The following is a 19,039-nucleotide window of genomic DNA, read 5'->3' on the forward strand; positions in this document are numbered from 1 at the left end:
CAGAAAGTAAACACAGAGTCAAGATATCTAACTCCTCCTCTTGGGGTATTTGACAGTGTACTTTACAAACAGGGCTGTGATTGGGTTATTTGACAGTGTACCTTACAAACAGGGCTGTGATTGGGTTATTTGACAGTGTACCTTACAAACAGGGCTGTGATTAGGTTATTTGACAGTGTACCTTACAAACAGGGCTGTGATTGGGTTATTTAACAGTGTACCTTACAAACAGGGCTGTGATTGGGTTATTTGACAGTGTACCTTACAAACAGGGCTGTGATTGGGTTATTTGACAGTGTACCTTGCCCAGCTCCTTCTGATACTGTGGCATCTTCTTCAACATCTGTGATAGCTCCTTTAGTGAGGTCTGCAATACCGGAAAAAAGAAAGAGTCAGAAATGCTGGCTTAAATAATAAATAATCGATTTTGCAAAAGACTTAAGGGCTTATGTGTTTTTTTCCACATCTAGAAGGTACACAACAGTAGCCGGGATAGCTGAGGAAAACAAGACATACCTTCTCTCCTGTGTTCATCTTTTTGCTTGACGTGAAGTCCTTCAGAGATTTTGTCACTGCCCTGAGTGTGGGGAGAGAGAGGAAAAATAGAGATTTCAAGAGATTCGGCATGGCGGCAAAAATAGAACCCCATTATTGATCCACAGAAAAAGAAAGTTCTTTCTGCTGGGTATATACAGTAATCATGGCAAAGACCTACGTGGATACTTCTGCAATGTGCTTGTGACGCAAGGTCATCCAAAGGTCATCATCCTCATCCAGAAGAACGTCTTTCATGCGAGTCTCTCCCATTCCACTGGTCTCAAACCTGCCACACAAACACACACACACACACACACACACACACACACACACACACACACACACACACACATATTTTCAATAAATAAACACACACACAAATACAAATACGCAAGGTAACTGTTGCAGCTGCCACTGTAATTGAAGTAAATGTGATCTTACTGGTAAACGTCATTTTCAATGGGCAGCAGGTCATAGCTCATGGCCTGGAGGGTGAGCTCGTGCAGCACAGGGGTCACGGGGTCAAAGCCTCTGTCCAGGATCAACAGCTGAGACCGAGCCTTATCTGGACCCTACACATGCACACAGGGAATGAGGACGAGAGAGAGAGAAAGAGAAAGAGAGAGAGAGAGAGAGAGAGAGAGAGAGAGAGAAAGAGAGAGACTTTTATAATAATCACTTTTATATATCCAACCCAAATGCTTTGGCAATACTCTACAACGTTATGGTCATGCCAATAAAGCTTCTTTTGAATTTGAATTTGAATTTGAGAGAGACATTAACTGACACTAAGGTAATGCCACTATTCTCAAAGGTATCTATACATGCTTACAGTACATAAACAATCATTCCAGAGTGACTTTAAAGGCGTATGCTCCGTCGCCCACGGTTAACCTTTGAACTCCCATCATCTTATCCACTCACCTCTCCCATGGTGGGGTCGTCTGCCTTGTACCCGTCCAGCTTGTCCTGCAGAAACTGAGCCAGAATGGCGTTGTCTTTGTGTTCCCTGCAAGCAAACAAGACACTGAGGAAGGCATTTCAGCAGACATGATATTAAACGCATGGCCACTTGGGGTGAAAGTAACTAATAATTGGAAGTGCTCAGGAAGTCTTGTAAAACCCACAGTGCTAAGGCATTCTTGCTAATGCTAATCAAACTTGGAAACTTTGGCTGAGTAAAAAAATGACCCCTGGAATTCCAACTAAAATGCATTGCACTGCTCGCGATTTTATTTTCAAAAAAGTTTTCTTTTTACTTTCTCATGATAATTTGTTCAGTGTTGTTTAAGGCCAGCTATGATTAACTACAACCCATGTAGGACTAGAGAGGTCAGCAAGCATCTCTTCTGAACTAGCAACTCTGTCCACAGTTCCTATGACAACAAGAGACAGCCCATCAGTCTGAAAACGTTAGGTAGAGAGGGTAGCTGCAGTTAGCTTAGCATCGTCCCTTTGCGTCCCTTACACTCTGTAGCGCACGGCAGGGTACTCTTTGAGCGTACAGCACAGGGTGGCCAGCTGCTCAGCCAGACGCTCCATCATCGGGGTCTTCACGTCCTCCTTGAAGGGGCTGTAGAAGTCTTGGAAGGAATCTGGTTTGTCCAAGGAGTACACCTGCACAAAGACCAAGTCCAAAATGTCTTACAGGCTTCAGGGTTACTGCTGACCAATGACAGAGCATGAAATGGGTCTCTACTACTTTGACACCTTAAGCATGTCTGCCTTTGAAAAAGCCATTGATAGGAATAATATAGTTTTTTATTGTGGTTTGGGCTCTGTATACATTTTTTTGCCAAAACTTGGGGTCTACCGTGATGGCCTCTTAATCACATAGACACATACACTTAGTGTGTGTGTGTGTGTGTGTGTGAGTGTGTATGTGTGAGAGAGAGAGAAAGAGAGAATGAATGAATGAATGAATGAATGAATGTGAATTAAGTCTGCAGTACTGTGACAGTCACCCACAGAGATTATGCAACAGTAATCCTCTTTCGCAACACCACTATTAGTCCCATGTGTAGTCTAAATGCTAGTTCGGTTAGCTTTACATTCATCTCCTGGCGGGGCATTTATAGGATTCTATGATGACAATCTGCTGGGCCCTCTGAACAGAGGTCAAGTAACTCCCTCGCTCTGTCTTTTCCACTCCTCATCTTGGCCTGTAAACTATGTCAGTCAGCCTCTTCTCCACTCTCTCTCTCTCTCTCTCTCTCTCTCTCTCTTTCTCTCTCTCTCTGCATTTGTGTCTCTGCTCATCTATCTCTTGACTCTTCAGATTCTACCCACTGCCCCATCTGTCGAATGTCAGATGATAACAATCCCTCTGCTGTACATGCGAGTTCCTCCTATCACACAATCTTCAGGCCATCCCGTTGGTCCCCAGGGTAGCATGTGGATGCGTTATCAGCCAATGGCACAAAGGATTAGAGATGGGTTAGTCCAGCTAGTGTAATGCTGCATCTCTGGCCTCACCCTCTCCAAGGGATTAATTATAGAGGACAACAGCAGAGGATTGGAGGCAAAACTATGCCTTTGCTAAAGCCTCTCCAGAACATTCTATCGTGAGACGCCCCCTCCCCCACGCTGCAGGCCGGTCGGGTGCTTTTCTGTCACGGCTGCCTTCTGCTCTGCTCTGCCAACCAGGAATCCCCATCTCCACCACAACAACCACAGCCACAACAACCACCACTACAACCACCACTACAGCCACCACTACAACCACTACAACCACCACCACCACTACAACCACTACTACAACCACTACAACCACCACCACTACAACCACCACTACAACTACTACTACAACCACCACTACAACCACCACTACAACCACAACCACTACAACCACAACCAAAACTACAACCCCCACAACCACCACAACAGCCACAACCACCACTACAACCACAACCACCACAACAGCCACAACCACCACTACAACCACAACCACTACAACCACCACTACAACCACCACAACCACCACCACCACCACTACAACCACCACTACAGCCCCCACAACCACCACTACAGCCACCACTACAGCCACAACCACAACCACTACAGCCACCACCACAAACACCACCACAACCACCACCACAACCACCACTACAACCCCACTACAGCCACAACCCCAACCACAACCACCACCACAACCACCACTACAACCACTACAGCCACCACTACCACCACTACAACCACCACTACAGCCACCACTACAGCCACCACTACAGCCACCACTACAACCACCAACCACCACTACAACCACCACTACAACCACCACTACAACCACTACAACCACTACAACCACCACTACAGCCACTACAACCACCACTACAGCCACCACCACCACTACAACCACCACTAACAGCCACCACTACAACCACCACTACAGCCACCACTACAGCCACCACTACAACCACCACTACAGCCACCACTACAACCACCACTACAGCCACCCACTACAACCACCACAACCACCACTACAGCCACCACTACAGCCACCACTACAACCACAGCCACAAACAAAACCTGGAATCGCCACAACAACAAAACTGTGAAACCATCAAAACCAAGCCCCAATCTCAATCACAACTACAAAAAAATCCCATTTAAAACCAACAACAACAACAACATAATCACAGCTACAATCGTGACAACAGCTACATTTTAAAAAAAAATCCAGTCACAGCCAGTCACAGCGAAGTCGAAAACTACAAACGTAGCAACCAACCAAAACCCAATGGAATGTATAGCCGGTCACAACTGCACCACAACTTCAACTAACTCCAACCTATTTTACCTGTGATTCGTAGGGTAGAAAGGCTATGTGAATCTCAGTCAAGGTTTTCATGACTTTGGAGGCCCGGGATTTGGTCAGCAGGTTGAACAGGGAGTCTGGGATAGCTGAGGAAAACAAAGAGGCCGCAGCAGTGGTCAACAGAGTCAGGCACAACACAGGCGTGTGCAGACATCAGGTGCAATGACATTACAGAGAGTTCAAACCTGGGGGAGCCAAAAATCATCATGGGATACACTTGTTACTCACTATCTGTGAAGAAGACGTGAGCCCCCCTGTACATGGTGTTGCGGGGATCCCGGAAGTCACTGATGAGGCCTTCTACAGACTGCAATCGAATAAAAACAACGACGTCAGTTCTTTAAGAATGTATACAAATGTCTACGCAGCGGACTGCAGTACAAATCTATGTGAAGACATGTACTCTGGCTGTGTAGGGTAACATAGAAGAGCATACTGGGTCATCTAACTGGCTGAAGATCAAAGTCTAAGTCTTAGAAGTCTAATGCGGAACCTTGGCTAGTGAGTTGGCTAGCCTGGTTAATACACTAGGTGGTGGTGGAATGTGGAACCTTGGCTAGTGAGTTGGCTAGCCTGGTTAATACACTAGGTGGTGGAATGTGGAACCTTGGCTTGGCTAGTGAGTTGGCTAGCCTGGGCAATACACTAGGTGGTGGTGGAATGTGGAACCTTGGCTAGTGAGTTGGCTAGCCTGGGCAATACACTAGGTGGTGGTGGAATGTGGAACCTTGGCTAGTGAGTTGGCTAGCCTGGTTAATACACTAGGTGGTGGAATGTGGAACCTTGGCTAGTGAGTTGGCTAGCCTGGTTAATACACTAGGTGGTGGTGGAATGTGGAACCTTGGCTAGTGAGTTGGCTAGCCTGGTTAATACACTAGGTGGTGGAATGTGGAACCTTGGCTTGGCTAGTGAGTTGGCTAGCCTGGTTAATACACTAGGTGGTGGAATGTGGAACCTTGGCTAGTGAGTTGGCTAGCCTGGGCAATACACTAGGTGGTGGTGGAATGTTGAGCTAAACTGGACAGTGTGAATTGGGGCACTCACTTCATCATTGGGTGAGATGAGATAGATGGCTTCCATGCTGGGCAGGGGCTCACGTTTTTTAGTGATGTCCTCGACGACTGGAAAGAAGAGCGGGGAGGGGAGGAGAGCGGAGGACAGGAAAAGACGAGAGAAGAAAGAAGGTGAGAGAGAGCAGTGCAACAGCCATGTGAGAGGAGGACCAGGGAGAGGAGTAGTGTAGGGGGCAGATGGGGCAGAAAGAAGAGCAGAGGGGTGGAGTAGGGGGCAGATGAGGGCAGATAGACCAGGCAGAGGAGTGGAGTAGGAGACAGAGGGGGCAGAAAGAAGAGCAGAGATGGGATGAAAATAGTGGAGAAAGAAGATGTGGAAAGAAAAGACAGGAAAGCCAAATCAGGTTACTCAGTGTTTTTAGTTATTTGTCTGGTTTACTTTAACTGATTTCAGAAATATATTTACTGAGAAAAATGGTGACGTGTTCAATACTAATTTTACCCGCTGTATAGGCACACATCAAACCACAACCACACGGCCCTCATGCCCATTTTCCTTCAGGGCAACAAACTGAACTAGTTCACATTTCCGCCCAGCAGGCCCACGCTATATTGCAAAGGGGATTGGGCAAAAAGTGTAAAATGATGCAAGGTATTTGTTTGTAAAAACTGTTCACAGTGAGAGAGTGTTCAACTACGGGTAAGAAAAGTGGGGGATGACCGGTTTATTTTTATTTTCAATGGTTCCTACTTTCTTCTGTGTTGTCGCAATGATGTGTGATTCACTAGTAAAATATCTCGATGAAATGCTGCATTTGGGCCCAAAAAGGATATCCTGACATTCCAATCAATACAGTGGCACATAAAAAGAGCTTTACAGGAAATCCAAAAGTAACGGAAAGCAATCAAGTTACATTACTTTAATATTGTGATACTTGGATTAGGTTACTGAATACAATTTTTAAACAGGTAATCAGTAATTGTTTTGGAAAATATTTTTTTTAAGTAATCCTCACAACCCTGCTTGTGATGCCCTCAGGTAACTCAGTGTATTAGTTATTTGACTGGTTTACTGTAACTGGTAGGTTTCAGACTCACTTGTGATGCCCTCAGACATAATGTCCGTCATCTTGCAGCACGAAGAGATCATCTTCATGCTGAGCCTGTCCACAACCAACGCCTGAGAGAGAGAGAGAGAGAGAGAGAGAGAGAGAGAGACACGTCTAAGTCATCTCCTCCCAACATACAGTATATATTTACATACATTAATGATCCCATAATGTATTCATCCATGCTAAAGCGTAGCATGCAGTCCTTACCTTCCATTCTCCTTTCACTCTGACTTTCTTGATGACATCGTTCATAATCTCTGTTGGTGAAACAAACCCGGTCATCAGAACACAATACAGCACACCCTGACCATATCATACTGTACACCGGGCTTTCCAGAACCGGACCTGAGCTGCATAAGAACTGAAGGATGCGTTTGAGCCAAAGGTCTACTGTGAGGTCCGTTGCAAGTATGCTACCTGAGCTCCATAAGAACTCAAGGATGGGTTTGAGCCAAAGGTCTACTGTGAGGTCCGTTGCAAGTATGCTACCTGAGCTCCATAAGAACTGAAGGATGGGTTTGAGCCAAAGGTCTACTGTGAGGTCCGTTGCAAGTATGCTACCTGAGCTCCATAAGAACTGAAGGATGGGTTTGAGCCAAAGGTCTACTGTGAGGTCCGTTGCAAGTATGCTATGCTAATTATGTGTCATGGATCATGCCAGGCGGTAGGCTGTGGAGAGAGTGAATAGGCCTGATGTAATGTGTAGGCCACGAGGTGGGTACTCAGAGAACTATGTGAACGGGGTGTGAGAGGGCATATCTGACACTTTCTAAATATATTTCAGAGGTGTCTGCCACGGCGCTGGACAGCTCTCTGCTCTCAGTTTATGATAAACCTTTAAGACTCGTGTCATCAGTGCCAAAACATTCACACAACTCTGGTGTTAACCTGTACAGTTGCAGATAAGGACTTCAAGATTGGCTTCAAGATCAAACATCAGCCTTGGGCCACAGCACTGAGGACATATCCACATTTTTAATTTAAAGCCCCAATGTTAGCAACGGCAGAAAGCAGTGACAAAAACATTATTACTCTTCAATCAAAATTGAATTGCTGAATGGTAATGTTTTAAAAATAAACAACAAAAATGGACAGTGATGTTTCAGTACTAGAGAATACAGGAGAACTGAAGGGTGTGATATCTATGCATCGTTCTGTGCAGTGGTGTTTATTTTCAATACTTATTTGATATCCATTCCATGTCAGTGGTTAAAGATTTCTGACCCAATGATATATTGACATGCTCTACATCTTTAAGACAAGCTACACATTTGTGTTGTTTCTCAACCAGATGCCTGTCTCTTGGGGACGCTGTGACAGCATTCGGGCTAAGGATTAGCTCTAAATAAACAGTTAAAAAATATATATCCTATCTCTGTGCAGCAAGAGGGACACTGCAATCACTGGGCCCTAATCTCAGGCCAATCCTCTTACGCCACAGGTTCTGCTATTTCTGTGCCAGCGGACGTGACGTCACGGGAGGGGGAAAACACACACACACACACACACACTCACACACATACACACACACATACACACACTCACTCGCAGACATTTTGGTTTCCAACCCTAAAAATGCCATTACACAAAGAGCTGCAGAAATCAGTTATACATCAAGGACTTTGCCAGCTCTTCACTGAACATAAGTCCCTGTCATTTGTAAATGTATATAAATGTGTATGATTCATTCAAAGTTTGAATAATGTTCACCTGAGAGATTGAACACACCAACTCATTCCAAACGGAAGTGCCACGTAAACAAGCGGCTTGATAAATGCATAACGCTCTGCTACGGTGTCCACTAAGCAGATTTAAACACATAAGCAGAATGCATGATTACATACAACTCCGATCTACGCTATAGTGCTGTCTATGAGAGAAGAAGTGGAGGTAAGGTCCTAATGATGGCTATCCCTTCACTACTAGTGGAGTCTATCCAATTAGTCGACTGGATTAACTGGAAGTTCCCCCATGCACATGACGTAAGAGACAGCAACACAAACACAAAAGCAGCTTTGAGGAGCGTCTCGAGACCTCGCCCCCCGCATGTAAACATCCACCAGGCGGGGGGAGCTGATCGGTGATCAGTGACCTAGAGTGAGGATGTGGTCGTGAGGACACAAATGATGGAGATAAAAAATGTGTGTTGTGGGATAGCAACATCCTGATTCCATTAGATCTGTGCTGAACTATAGTCTCAGGTGAACCAAAATTAATAATGTCCACTCCTACACAAAATACGTTCTCATATTAGATGTTAAGATAGTATTTGATATATAGATGCCTTATGATGCCTTATGAAGCCTTATGATGCCTTATGAAGCCTTATGATGCAGAAAAAAAGAACGTAGACTGATCACTTGGAATTCATCTCATCATAAACGTATCATCTCATGACAATTCTTAATAAAATTTGCTTAGACTTAAAATCCCCAAATCTGATCTCCCCCAATGTGTTAAATGCACAACAAATATATCGTACCCCTGGAAACTGACATCATAAAATCACATTAGAATGAGTCATGTTAACTACAACAGTATCTTTCTAAGGAACAAATTAGGAGAATTGCTGATCTAATTACACCACTGATATCACATCTTCCAACAAGTGTGCAACATGACAACAGTAAACACATGGGAAGATGGCTCCCTGCAGTTAAAAACACAGGCGTGGATCACGAAAAGGACTAGCCTGCCAAATCTTAATGGTTGGGGCTGGGTGTAGATCACTTCCAGTCAGACTGAATTTGAAAAGTCTGCTGCATATTAGAATCGGTAGAACCAAATCTCCAGTATAATTCATCAACAGGTCCATTCCAGCAGGTTCATGACACAGGATCTATATCATTGCCCATTTACAATGCAATTTACAGCACCAAGACGGAAAACAAGAGATGTTCATCACAAACACCAGAATATGCATTCATTCTGGGGCTTCTCTTCCTGGTGTACTCAATTCCACCATTACAGTAGCATACCCTTGGTTGCTGGCAGATTGGTGACCTAGGTAAACTCACATGCAAGGCCATCCCAATACAATTGTTAAACATACACTGCAGCAAGGCAGATTGAATTTGTCACTTAAAAAGACATACCAGGCTTAGGCTTACTACTTAAAATCAATGTTGCATATTGCGATATTGTTTTCAAAAATATTCCCATCATAACGTGATAAATCTGGATAAGTCCATGCTGGACAGCAGTCCTCGATATTGTTTTGTGCCGCTTTGACAAAAACGACCAGAAGCTCCCAAAAAATGTACAAATGTTGTTCAGTGTCTCGTCAGAGTCATATTACAGCAAATTAAATAGGAATGAATACGAATTCGCATGTAAATGTCTATAGACAGGATCTCATGCTATTCTGCACGCAACATACGTGACTCCAGTGAATAGGCTACACAAAGCCTAGCAACGAACACTGAGTGTGATTTAACACAGTTAAGAATGAACAGTAATGATTATATTTTACATTTTACATTTAGGACTAAATAATAATAATAATAAAAATAATACGGGAACAAACTTATCCCAGTTGTTATCCACGTTTGTTACTTTTTACAGCGTACTAGAAACGAATTACGAGAAAAAGATGAACAGCTTTCAGTGGACTACCCTAACGGACGGAAAGGCTACAGATGAGACTTCTTTCCTGCACCAGGTTGTTTCTAGGTCGAGCTCCCTTTGAGCGGTTTACTCTAAAGTTTCAACACAGTTCAATTCAGAAGTCATTGGCAGTTTCTTACTTTCGCAGACAACCGCCTTGAGCCCGAGGGTTGGCATGATGCTTGCGTTGTGACGGCGCCTCTGCGTCCTTTTCGGTCCTGTCAATCCGACCCTCCACTGAAACGACAGTGAACTGTCCTGCCTCACACTCACAGATGATTAGGGCGAACGGGGCGTCATCGCGTCGGATCTTTAATCCTACACCACTCGGCAGCGCGCTCCATTATCATGGCACACGTTTTCACACCGTGGAAGGAAATTACTTAACACTTCTTTATTGTATGGACTTTTTATTTGTCATTTATAATCCATGTGATACACACAAACACACACACAAAGAGAGAGAGAGAGAGAAAATACCAACAAAACAATGTATTGGGTAAAATAAAAAAAAACTTGGTCAACACGCATCCCCTCTCCTCACACACACACAGAGACGTATTTGGTCTGAAAAAAGTTCAACTTGTACGAATATTCCATGAATAGTCAAACACACAAAAAGGTGTCATATTTATTGGATGTGTAGCGCACGTATCTACGGTCAGGATGACTACAGACATTTTGAAAGGAAGACGCACACCTCTTGCGTGCATGGTTGCAGTAGGGTCTCTTCAGCCACACGAGGGCAGCATCGCCATGCCCACTATCTTTTTTCCAGCTTCAAGACAATCGATGGACCAGAGAGACCTATGAACACTGAAAGCCGTAACATTGACTCCCGAGAGTAACTTACAACTGAGTTAATAGGACTGTTGACAAAAGTTATATGGCACTAATCATACTTCATAGAAACTGTCAAAAGGAAAGCCTACGCGTTGACTTTAGTTTCAATAGGCTATTCAGTAGATTAGTAGATTTATCACGAACCGCGTTAAAACCAAGATACTGCATATAGGTGGGCAACATGATCGAACACATATTACCTCGGGAGAGAGTGGACTCGCCTTTCTTGTTTATTTAACAGTATCTGTGCCCCGCCTTTAACAGGCTATTTAACGGTGACTCGATCTCATGAATCCACTTCGCCCGAAACCACACCTTCGACGTGCTACAGAAATCAGATAGGTCAAGACGTTGAACTTTCAGCAGCAAGACAGTTGGAGGGTGTGCCTGTGGTGTTGAGCAGTCTTCCAATGCAACTCCACCGCTGGCGAACCAGAGGAGGTTACTTTAATTTGCCCTCACCTAATTTCTATCAGCAGCGGTAGGCTACCCCGCTTCACTCCCGAAGACCGTTTTGCTATTTTGAAGGAGAGATTGGAGGGGGACTTGAATCAAGTTTGTATGTATTCCCAAAGTCTGTCTATCTCTTCAGCTTTGTGAAACGCACCAGACTTTCCAAGTTCATTTTTGGATTTGTAAAAGCACAGTGTCGCAATGGGGGACGTGATATCAACACACCTTGATGAAAGCAAACGGGAGCTTATCACCGGTAAGTCTGTGAAGAACCAATTAACTTTTTTGTTTTGGAAATGGTGATGGACCACGTCGTCATTTCTCAGAAAAGTGTTACATTCGAAACGCTAGTTGTCCTTCTCGCCAACCTTGTAATATTGAGTCTTTTACTCCATGTCTGCACGGAAATTCTGATAACGTGGCGCTGCGTTTTCTATTACTTTCCTGTTCTTCTTTTATCAAGCGACTCTGTTGGTCTTGAAAAGTCTCACCAAAGTTGTGTCTGCTGTGTATGACAAGAAAACGAATGACGTCTTGTGGAAAATCTGACTTACACGCCCTTGGTATGAAAGAGGATCTGAAAGTTCACTAAGTATCACTAATAACTGGAAACCCTCCAAAACTTACGGAACTTTGTTACCCCTGTTCAGAATAATTGTGCTTCTCTTACGGGTTCGCCTCTTTCCTTTTGTTTGCCTGTTTAGTAAGAGCAGTCGACCACTTGGATAAAGTCAAATGAGATCATTGAGGGGTTACACAGGTGAAGAGAGAGAGGGGGGGGGGGGGGCTTTGGCGAACCACAGCTGCTAGAAATGCTGAGTCTATCCTTCTTCACACATAAACAGCCTCCAGTCAGTTACCAACAGGTAACTCCTGAATCTATGTTGCCAGTAATGCACTTTGTCTTTGTTTGAATAACACAAACAATATTCAAGATCTGGATGTTGCAACATAGTTCACTGTTTTGGCAATCTTAATGCGGTGGTACACTGAACTGTGGAGCTGATCAATGTAATCGTTAAAAATGTAATGAGTCCAATTCTGAGTTCATTACTATTGTTTGCTGTGTGAGAAAGCTGTGACTATATAAGTGTCAGTCAGAAACATAGCCTAATAGTGTCATATAATTAGATAAAAGCAGTTGCTGATTTATTTTCTCAATTAAACAGAAATAACAACTTTTGTGAGTTTGTGTGAGAAAGTACAAAAGCCCGATATTGCAACTCCAGGATGTGGAGGTAAAATCATGCCCCTGATACTACTATATGTCATCCTCCCCTTGCCCTGGCTGACCAATCTCAGCCTTGAGAAAGCCAGATTCTGCATTTCCGGTGTGGGGAGGAAGGTTACTCTCACTGGCCATGCATTCCTACTGTGAGATCATAAAGAGTGTGTTAAAGACTCTTACTCTAACACCGCTGGTGTGGTCGCTGTGTTGCATTCTTCAGATGTGTCTGTGAGACCATGGGTCTGGAGGGTGAAGTCTGGCAGGAAGTTTGCCATTAAAATATTTGCCCCATGGTAGCGACCCGAACCGCATAGCTAAGGCATCTGCTGGTGCAAGCTGTGAGAGTGTACACAGGGACTCTCTGTGTAACTACCAAAACGCCAGGCCCTCTCACCTCCACACACACACGCCCCTTCGGACAGAAAGAGCCTTGTCCCGACCCACACGACCCAGGCACACACCATGGTGTGGTGTCCACTCACCCCCCCCCAACCCCCCCGCTCTTACTCACACTTGGGGTTTTAAAGAATAAAAAGGCAGTTCCTACATGCGCTCTCTCTGACCTCGCCTTCTCCCCTGCCCCCAGCCCTATGCTAGCTCTTAGTCACCCAGGGCTTTGACTGGAAGCCTGTCAAAAAATTAGACCACTTCCTTAAGTCGCTCTCGGGATCCAACCCCATTTGAAAGCTATTGTGGTGGCTGGGAATAGCATTGGAGCCTTGACACAGTCCAAGGGCTCGGAATTCTCATCTCCCCAATTCTTTCCACAAATTCTCCCATGCCTGACTCATGGCTGTGAAGCGCGCTTTAGAAAGAATGGGGAAAAGTTTGTTAGATCATTTTGCGGCTTTTGAAAAGCACAAAGGCAATCGTTGTTTACAGAGTCTCCAATGAGCTCCACATTTAATCCATCTTGATATGTAGCTCTGATCAGAGTTGGCCTTACTCGACACTCTCACTGATTATCCGCAGTGCAAACGAGTCCCCCCTGACAATTACATGAGAGTGCTTGCACTGCACAACTAATTAGCCAGCCTGAGTAAGAGTACCACACCAGCTTCGCTTGAGTGAGCTGCAGAAGCATCCAAATAAGCACGAACATGTGCAAAGCCATGTAAACAACACATTCTATACATAAATTAAAGTATAATACTGACTGAGAGGTTATGACTGTGAGTACTAGGATTGTTATGTTTTGTACAAATCGAATAAAGATTAAGATTTAATGCTTTAATAGTGTATTGTATGGCACTCATAATGTTCCTGCAATCTATTATCTCAGTATGATTTGCTATATAATCTGTATCCATTTGATCGGTTGTCTCCGGTCTTCTGTCTCCTTGCACAGGGGTGGAGATGCTTTATATGTCCTCTCTTTAAGACCCGTCTCCTCCAGCCTACTGACTGAGGAAATATGATTCTAAGGTTGAGCCTTGCGGCACATTTTCCGAAGCAGCCCCTTTCTCTGTCATTGTCTTCCGCCAGGCATTTAAATCAGCCGTCTGAGTCACATGGCGTACTCAGTATGTCTGGCAAATTGCTCTAATTGAATTGTGCCATTTTGATTTGTTCTCGCTCAACGGCCACTTTGTCCTGTTTAATGTGGTTTGTACCCTGTCAGCAGTGATCGCACGTCTCTCTGATCTGATACCACCGATCCAACAAAGCTCGGCAGCACTCTGCTAGCGTGCTTAGGTACCCGAAAAGCTGTGATGGGTGCTGGTCTTGCGCCACTGTGCAATAACGCTATGCTATAACTCCATACATATTTCTACAGCCACATGTTGGGGAGTTAATTATTCAAATCAAAACAGTGTGACAAACAGACTATATTTGAAGCAACTGGAACGGCTTGGGTATGGGATCTAGAGCACTAAATCAGGAGGAATGTTAGATCTCTTAGTGTTGAGTCACTGCTAATCCTTCTAGCTCTTAAATTAAGGTTTGCGTTCAGCCAGTGTGGTTCAGACCCTCGGAGAAAAACAGACTGTTTTTGGGCAGAGCATGGGTGTTAGCCCTTTGGGATGATCCCTCTTCACACTGTTTATTTTTCTCTCTCTCTCTTTCTCACTCTCTATCTGTCTCTCTCTCTCTCTTTCTCTATCTATCTATCTGCCTCACTTTCTCTCTCGCCTCTCTCTGTCTACCCACATTTTAGGAGGGTGGTATGTCTATACATGTGACATTTCAAATCAAAAGACTTCCACTCAAGATAAAGTGTATTGGAAGCCAAAGTGACTGTGTTGTGATCAAAGCCATATGTTGATTTAATTTTTTTTTATAATTTTTTTTTTTTTTACTATTTGACATGATTTTCAACCTAGATTTACTGTCAATTATATGACATGACGGTGTGCTCTTTATTGAAAGCAGTTTGTCATGGCCATAGCACTTTTCCCTGAGCGTTCATCCACCCAGTAGTGAGTTTCCCTAGATGGCGTTGATATTCACGATTCGTCAACTGAGATGCGGAACTTTTGGGTTTGTTTTGTCCCAATTACAGTAGTGCTAATGTCAGTGTTCTTTTTTTTTTTTTGAAAACCATGACCAGGACATCACATGAAACTCAGTAAGCGGGTGACTCACAGTACCACATGCACACGCAGCACTACCACACGGACACAGGCCAAAAGAGCAAAAGAGAGATCTCCAAAAAGGCTTACATTGTCCCTCGCCCCTATGATTGTATAATCACGACTCCAGGGGGAGGTTCAGAAATCCACCGCCACTCATTTCAGTGTCACATGCTGCCTACAAAGACACTATTCTTACAGGACTGTGTGCATCTCTTCTAATCAGGAATAAAGTATTGACTTTCTTTGCTTGCGTTCCACCTCCTCTTGCATCTGCTGCTCCGGTCACACTCATCCCATTTCATATGTGCTGGTATTTCTGGCCTTCCCTTAGCATACCTTAGCAATCAGATCCTTTGTCTGCTGAAGAGATTTCCAGCTTTTGTTCTGGGCCCTGCAGTGAGGCGGTACAGTGGCTAGTGCTCTCTTCCTTGTTCTGGGCCCAGCAGTGAGGCAGTGCAGTAGCTAGCGCTCTCTTCCTGCAGTGAGGCAGTGCAGTGGCTAGCGCTCTCTTCCTGCAGTGAGGCAGTGCAGTGGCTAGCGCTCTCTCCCTGCAGTGAGGTGGTACAGTGGCTAGCGCTCTCTCCCTTGTTCTGGGCCCTGCAGTGAGGCGGTACAGTGGCTAGCGCTCTCTTCCTGCAGTGAGGCGCTACAGTGGCTAGCGCTCTCTCCCTGCAGTGAGGCGCTACAGTGGCTAGCGCTCTCTCCCTGCAGTGAGGCGCTACAGTGGCTAGCGCTCTCTCCCTGCAGTGAGGCGCTACAGTGGCTAGCGCTCTCTCCCTGCAGTGAGGCGCTACAGTGGCTAGCGCTCTCTCCCTGCAGTGAGGCGCTACAGTGGCTAGCGCTCTCTCCCTGCAGTGAGGCGCTACAGTGGCTAGCGCTCTCTCCCTGCAGTGAGGCGCTACAGTGGCTAGCGCTCTCTCCCTGGATCCCATCTCCACTGACTGCCGCGACCCATCGAAACTTCCTCTTCCAGCTGGCCTACCATGTTTTCTTTTTTCTTGTTTTTTTGCCTGGTGTTCTCATTAGCCAATACTGGGACCATTACTCTGCAGCGCTGAAACCCTCCACCAGAAACATGTGGAGCTTTTCTAATCCAAGCACCCGGCCTGGTCTGTTGTCCCTGCCTCCCCTCATACACTAGCTTCTCGGGGCTAATGCTGTGGACATTGCCAGCAATTAGTGTCTCAACGTAGACTCAAACAAAACAATGACTAAAACAGACCATTTGATCAAAGCGAGGTTCCATTTAGACCCTGCAACTCCAGGAAGGTGACTCCTGTGCTGGTGATGTGTGAGTGGGAGCGAGTGTTGAGTAAAGGGACTGCGCTGCTTGCCCTGTGAGGGGGATTAGTGTGACATCAGTGGTGTTGGCTTCTACCCTCAGCTCTCAGGATGTTTGTTTTAGATACGGTGGCCAGTCAGCAGGTGAGTCAGACAGTGTGCGGATGGCAGTGCAGAGATTGCAGCCACACTCACTCGTAATGAGCAATGTTCCTCCCTCGCGAACACAACACGAAGATGAAGACGAAGAGGAGGAAGAGTAGTGACTGGGATTTTGATCCTTTTTTTGATTTTGGCCATCGTGGCTTCGACCGGGCAGAAGAGCAGGAAAGGACCAATTTCATACAGCTCAGGATCCACCAGTACATTCACTCCCTGCTCTACACATCATCTGTTCTCGCCCGATGGCTTTACCAGTGGACCTAATTATATCCTTTAGCATTATGAAGAAACTATGATCTACCTCCAAGAGCGTCTTGGTCCCCAACCACCTCCTTTCTCTGTCTCTCTCCCTCTCTCTCTCCCTCTCTCTCTCTCTCTTTCTTTCTCTCTCTTTCTTTCTTTCTTTCTTTCTTTCTTTCTTTCTTTCTCTTTGCCTCCCTGTCTTTCCCTCTCTCTCCCTGTCTTTCTCTCTCTCTCTCTCTTTCTTTCTCTCTCTCTCTCTCTCTCTCTCTCTCTCTCTCACCATCTCTCCCTCCCTTTCTGTCTCTTTTTCTTTTTTTTTTTTCCTGCTAAAAGAAATGTTTCATTACTGCAATGTAGAACAGATGGGATCAGAGAGATGCTTAGCGCTCTGCTAAACTTTCTCTCCCAGGCTCCCAGCAGCGTTCTGGCATGCTGTGTGTGTGTGTGTGTGTGTGTGTGTGTGTGTGTGTGTGTGTGTGTGTGTGTGTGTGTGTGTGTGTGTGTGTGTGTGTGTGTGTGTGTGTGTGTGTGTGTGTGTGTGTGTGTGTGTGTGTGTGTGTGTGTGTGTGTGTGTGTAGCCTGGAATGTACACCCCATCATACACTCATCACGTCTGTTTGTGATTAAGGTTCTGGTGGGACGTGTTTTAATGTTGATTCCAGCACGGATTGTAAACATACAGTAACTCCTTCCAAGTAAATGTCCGTTTGATACGAAACACCTCCTCGGGGGCCCTATTCTCACTGCACAGAGGCTGTTATAATAAACCACCTTCAGGATCGCAACACCCCCACCCCACCCCACCCCCCCCAAAATCCGAGCTTTTCACCTTCCTGCAGCTGTACCAGCGGATGTTATTGCGGTGCAAATGGGTTGTCCATTGCCCACACGTCCCTGAGTCACTGGGTCAATAGCATGCTTGGTATTAAGGACTCACTTCCTGAGTCACTGCTTAGACCACACTGAACGTCAGGGGGGGTTGGAGTTGAAATCTCACGCCTATAGTTATCACAACAGAGCTAAGTTTGGATATTTTATCACACCCCTCTGCCTTCTGCCTAAGAGTTCAGAGGAGCCCTGCTCCTAACCCTGTTCCTGGATCAGTTCCAGCGCTGAGCCTCTAATCGCTCCACCATGCGTGAGCTGCCTCATCACGTCGCCTTGCGGCAGCACCTCTCCGCCCACTGGAGGACAGCGCTAGGTACACAACAAGCCACCACCCCCCCCGTCCCCCCCCGCTCCGCTAGGTACACAACAAGCCAACCCCCCCCCCGCTCCGCTAGGTACACAACAAGCCAACCCCAGGGCCTGTTACCCCCCCCCCCTCACCCCCCCTCCGCTTGACATTGAACAGATTCTTGGACAGAAGAGTTCTACAAAAGAGTGTACAACTGGATGTTTTTTTTTTTTCTTTTTTTAAAAGTCTGAGTTTCTTTCTCCTGGACTCAGAGATCAGCTAACAATGATCTACAGTATGATTCTGTGCCAGCTAGAGCTGGATTGTTTGGCCTGAGACAAACATGTAGTGAAGGCTAACCCAAGGTAAATTAAACATTGCAATCTGGGCATTTTGATAAAGAGCAGAATGATTGTGTGAACTGCTTCACTGTGCCTCCTCCCTCCCTCCCTCTCTCTCACACTCACACTCACACTCACACTCACACTCACGACTGATGGAGCAATGATTTGCCAGTGGACAATGGGGACACATGCCTAAACTGCTCTGACGCACAGCATTATCAGTCATGTCGTAGAATGATGCTTGACTTTGACTAAGATTCTCAAATGGCAACTAATTGTCTCCAAAGAATTCTCAGAAAAAATGACTGATGAAGCATAAGTTATAAGCCTATAGCTAAACCAGACTGGAACTTTATGTCAGTTTATGATCTACACACGGTTTATTTTTGCGTTGTTTCTCTGATTTGTTGACCATGTCTGTTACACCTAAATAAAATCAAAGTCTAAATCAAAGTCTACCCCTTCCCTCTTTGTGTTTGCAGCGCGCGCAGGAGAAGTCATTGGCGAGTTTGGCCGTTTGTATGAGCAGCAGTATGCGGTCGCCCTGTTCAACAAAGTGCGCTTTGATATCGAGGGGGGTGGAGGACCTCAGCCACAGCTGCTGCACCGCAAGGTAAGACCTCCACCCGCTCCCACTCCACCTGTGG

The 19,039-nt window shown here is 45.4% G+C and overlaps 2 protein-coding genes across 4 annotated transcripts in view; one reads left to right on the top strand and one right to left on the bottom strand.

Moving 5' to 3' along the window:
- Positions 1–10,390, bottom strand: part of LOC122130466 (syntaxin-binding protein 1-like) — a 19,118-nt gene extending 8,728 nt beyond the window's left edge. The window contains exons 1-12 of the mRNA XM_042705187.1: positions 10,226–10,390; positions 6,687–6,736; positions 6,466–6,547; positions 5,399–5,475; positions 4,583–4,661; positions 4,337–4,440; positions 2,006–2,154; positions 1,462–1,546; positions 979–1,109; positions 716–823; positions 517–577; positions 302–367 (exon numbers count right to left, since the gene is read on the bottom strand). Of these exons, the coding sequence (XP_042561121.1) occupies positions 302–367; positions 517–577; positions 716–823; positions 979–1,109; positions 1,462–1,546; positions 2,006–2,154; positions 4,337–4,440; positions 4,583–4,661; positions 5,399–5,475; positions 6,466–6,547; positions 6,687–6,736; positions 10,226–10,262 (1,029 nt within the window). The 5' untranslated portion in view covers positions 10,263–10,390. The remainder of the gene's footprint in view (positions 1–301; positions 368–516; positions 578–715; positions 824–978; positions 1,110–1,461; positions 1,547–2,005; positions 2,155–4,336; positions 4,441–4,582; positions 4,662–5,398; positions 5,476–6,465; positions 6,548–6,686; positions 6,737–10,225) is intronic.
- Positions 10,391–11,198: 808 nt separating this feature from the next.
- LOC122130465 (protein Niban 2-like) overlaps positions 11,199–19,039 on the top strand; it is a 31,207-nt gene continuing 23,366 nt past the window's right edge. For 2 of the 3 annotated variants that reach the window (XM_042705184.1, XM_042705186.1), the window contains exons 1-2: positions 11,200–11,637; positions 18,875–19,005. In XM_042705184.1, coding sequence (XP_042561118.1) covers positions 11,583–11,637; positions 18,875–19,005 — 186 coding nt within the window. In that variant the 5' untranslated portion in view covers positions 11,200–11,582. Of the gene's footprint in view, positions 11,638–18,874; positions 19,006–19,039 lie in introns of all 3 variants that reach the window. The other variant, XM_042705185.1, reaches the window with a different exon arrangement.

The sequence above is a fragment of the Clupea harengus genome, unplaced genomic scaffold, assembly GCF_900700415.2.
Source record: "Clupea harengus unplaced genomic scaffold, Ch_v2.0.2, whole genome shotgun sequence".
NCBI classification, from domain to species: Eukaryota; Metazoa; Chordata; class Actinopteri; order Clupeiformes; family Clupeidae; genus Clupea; species Clupea harengus.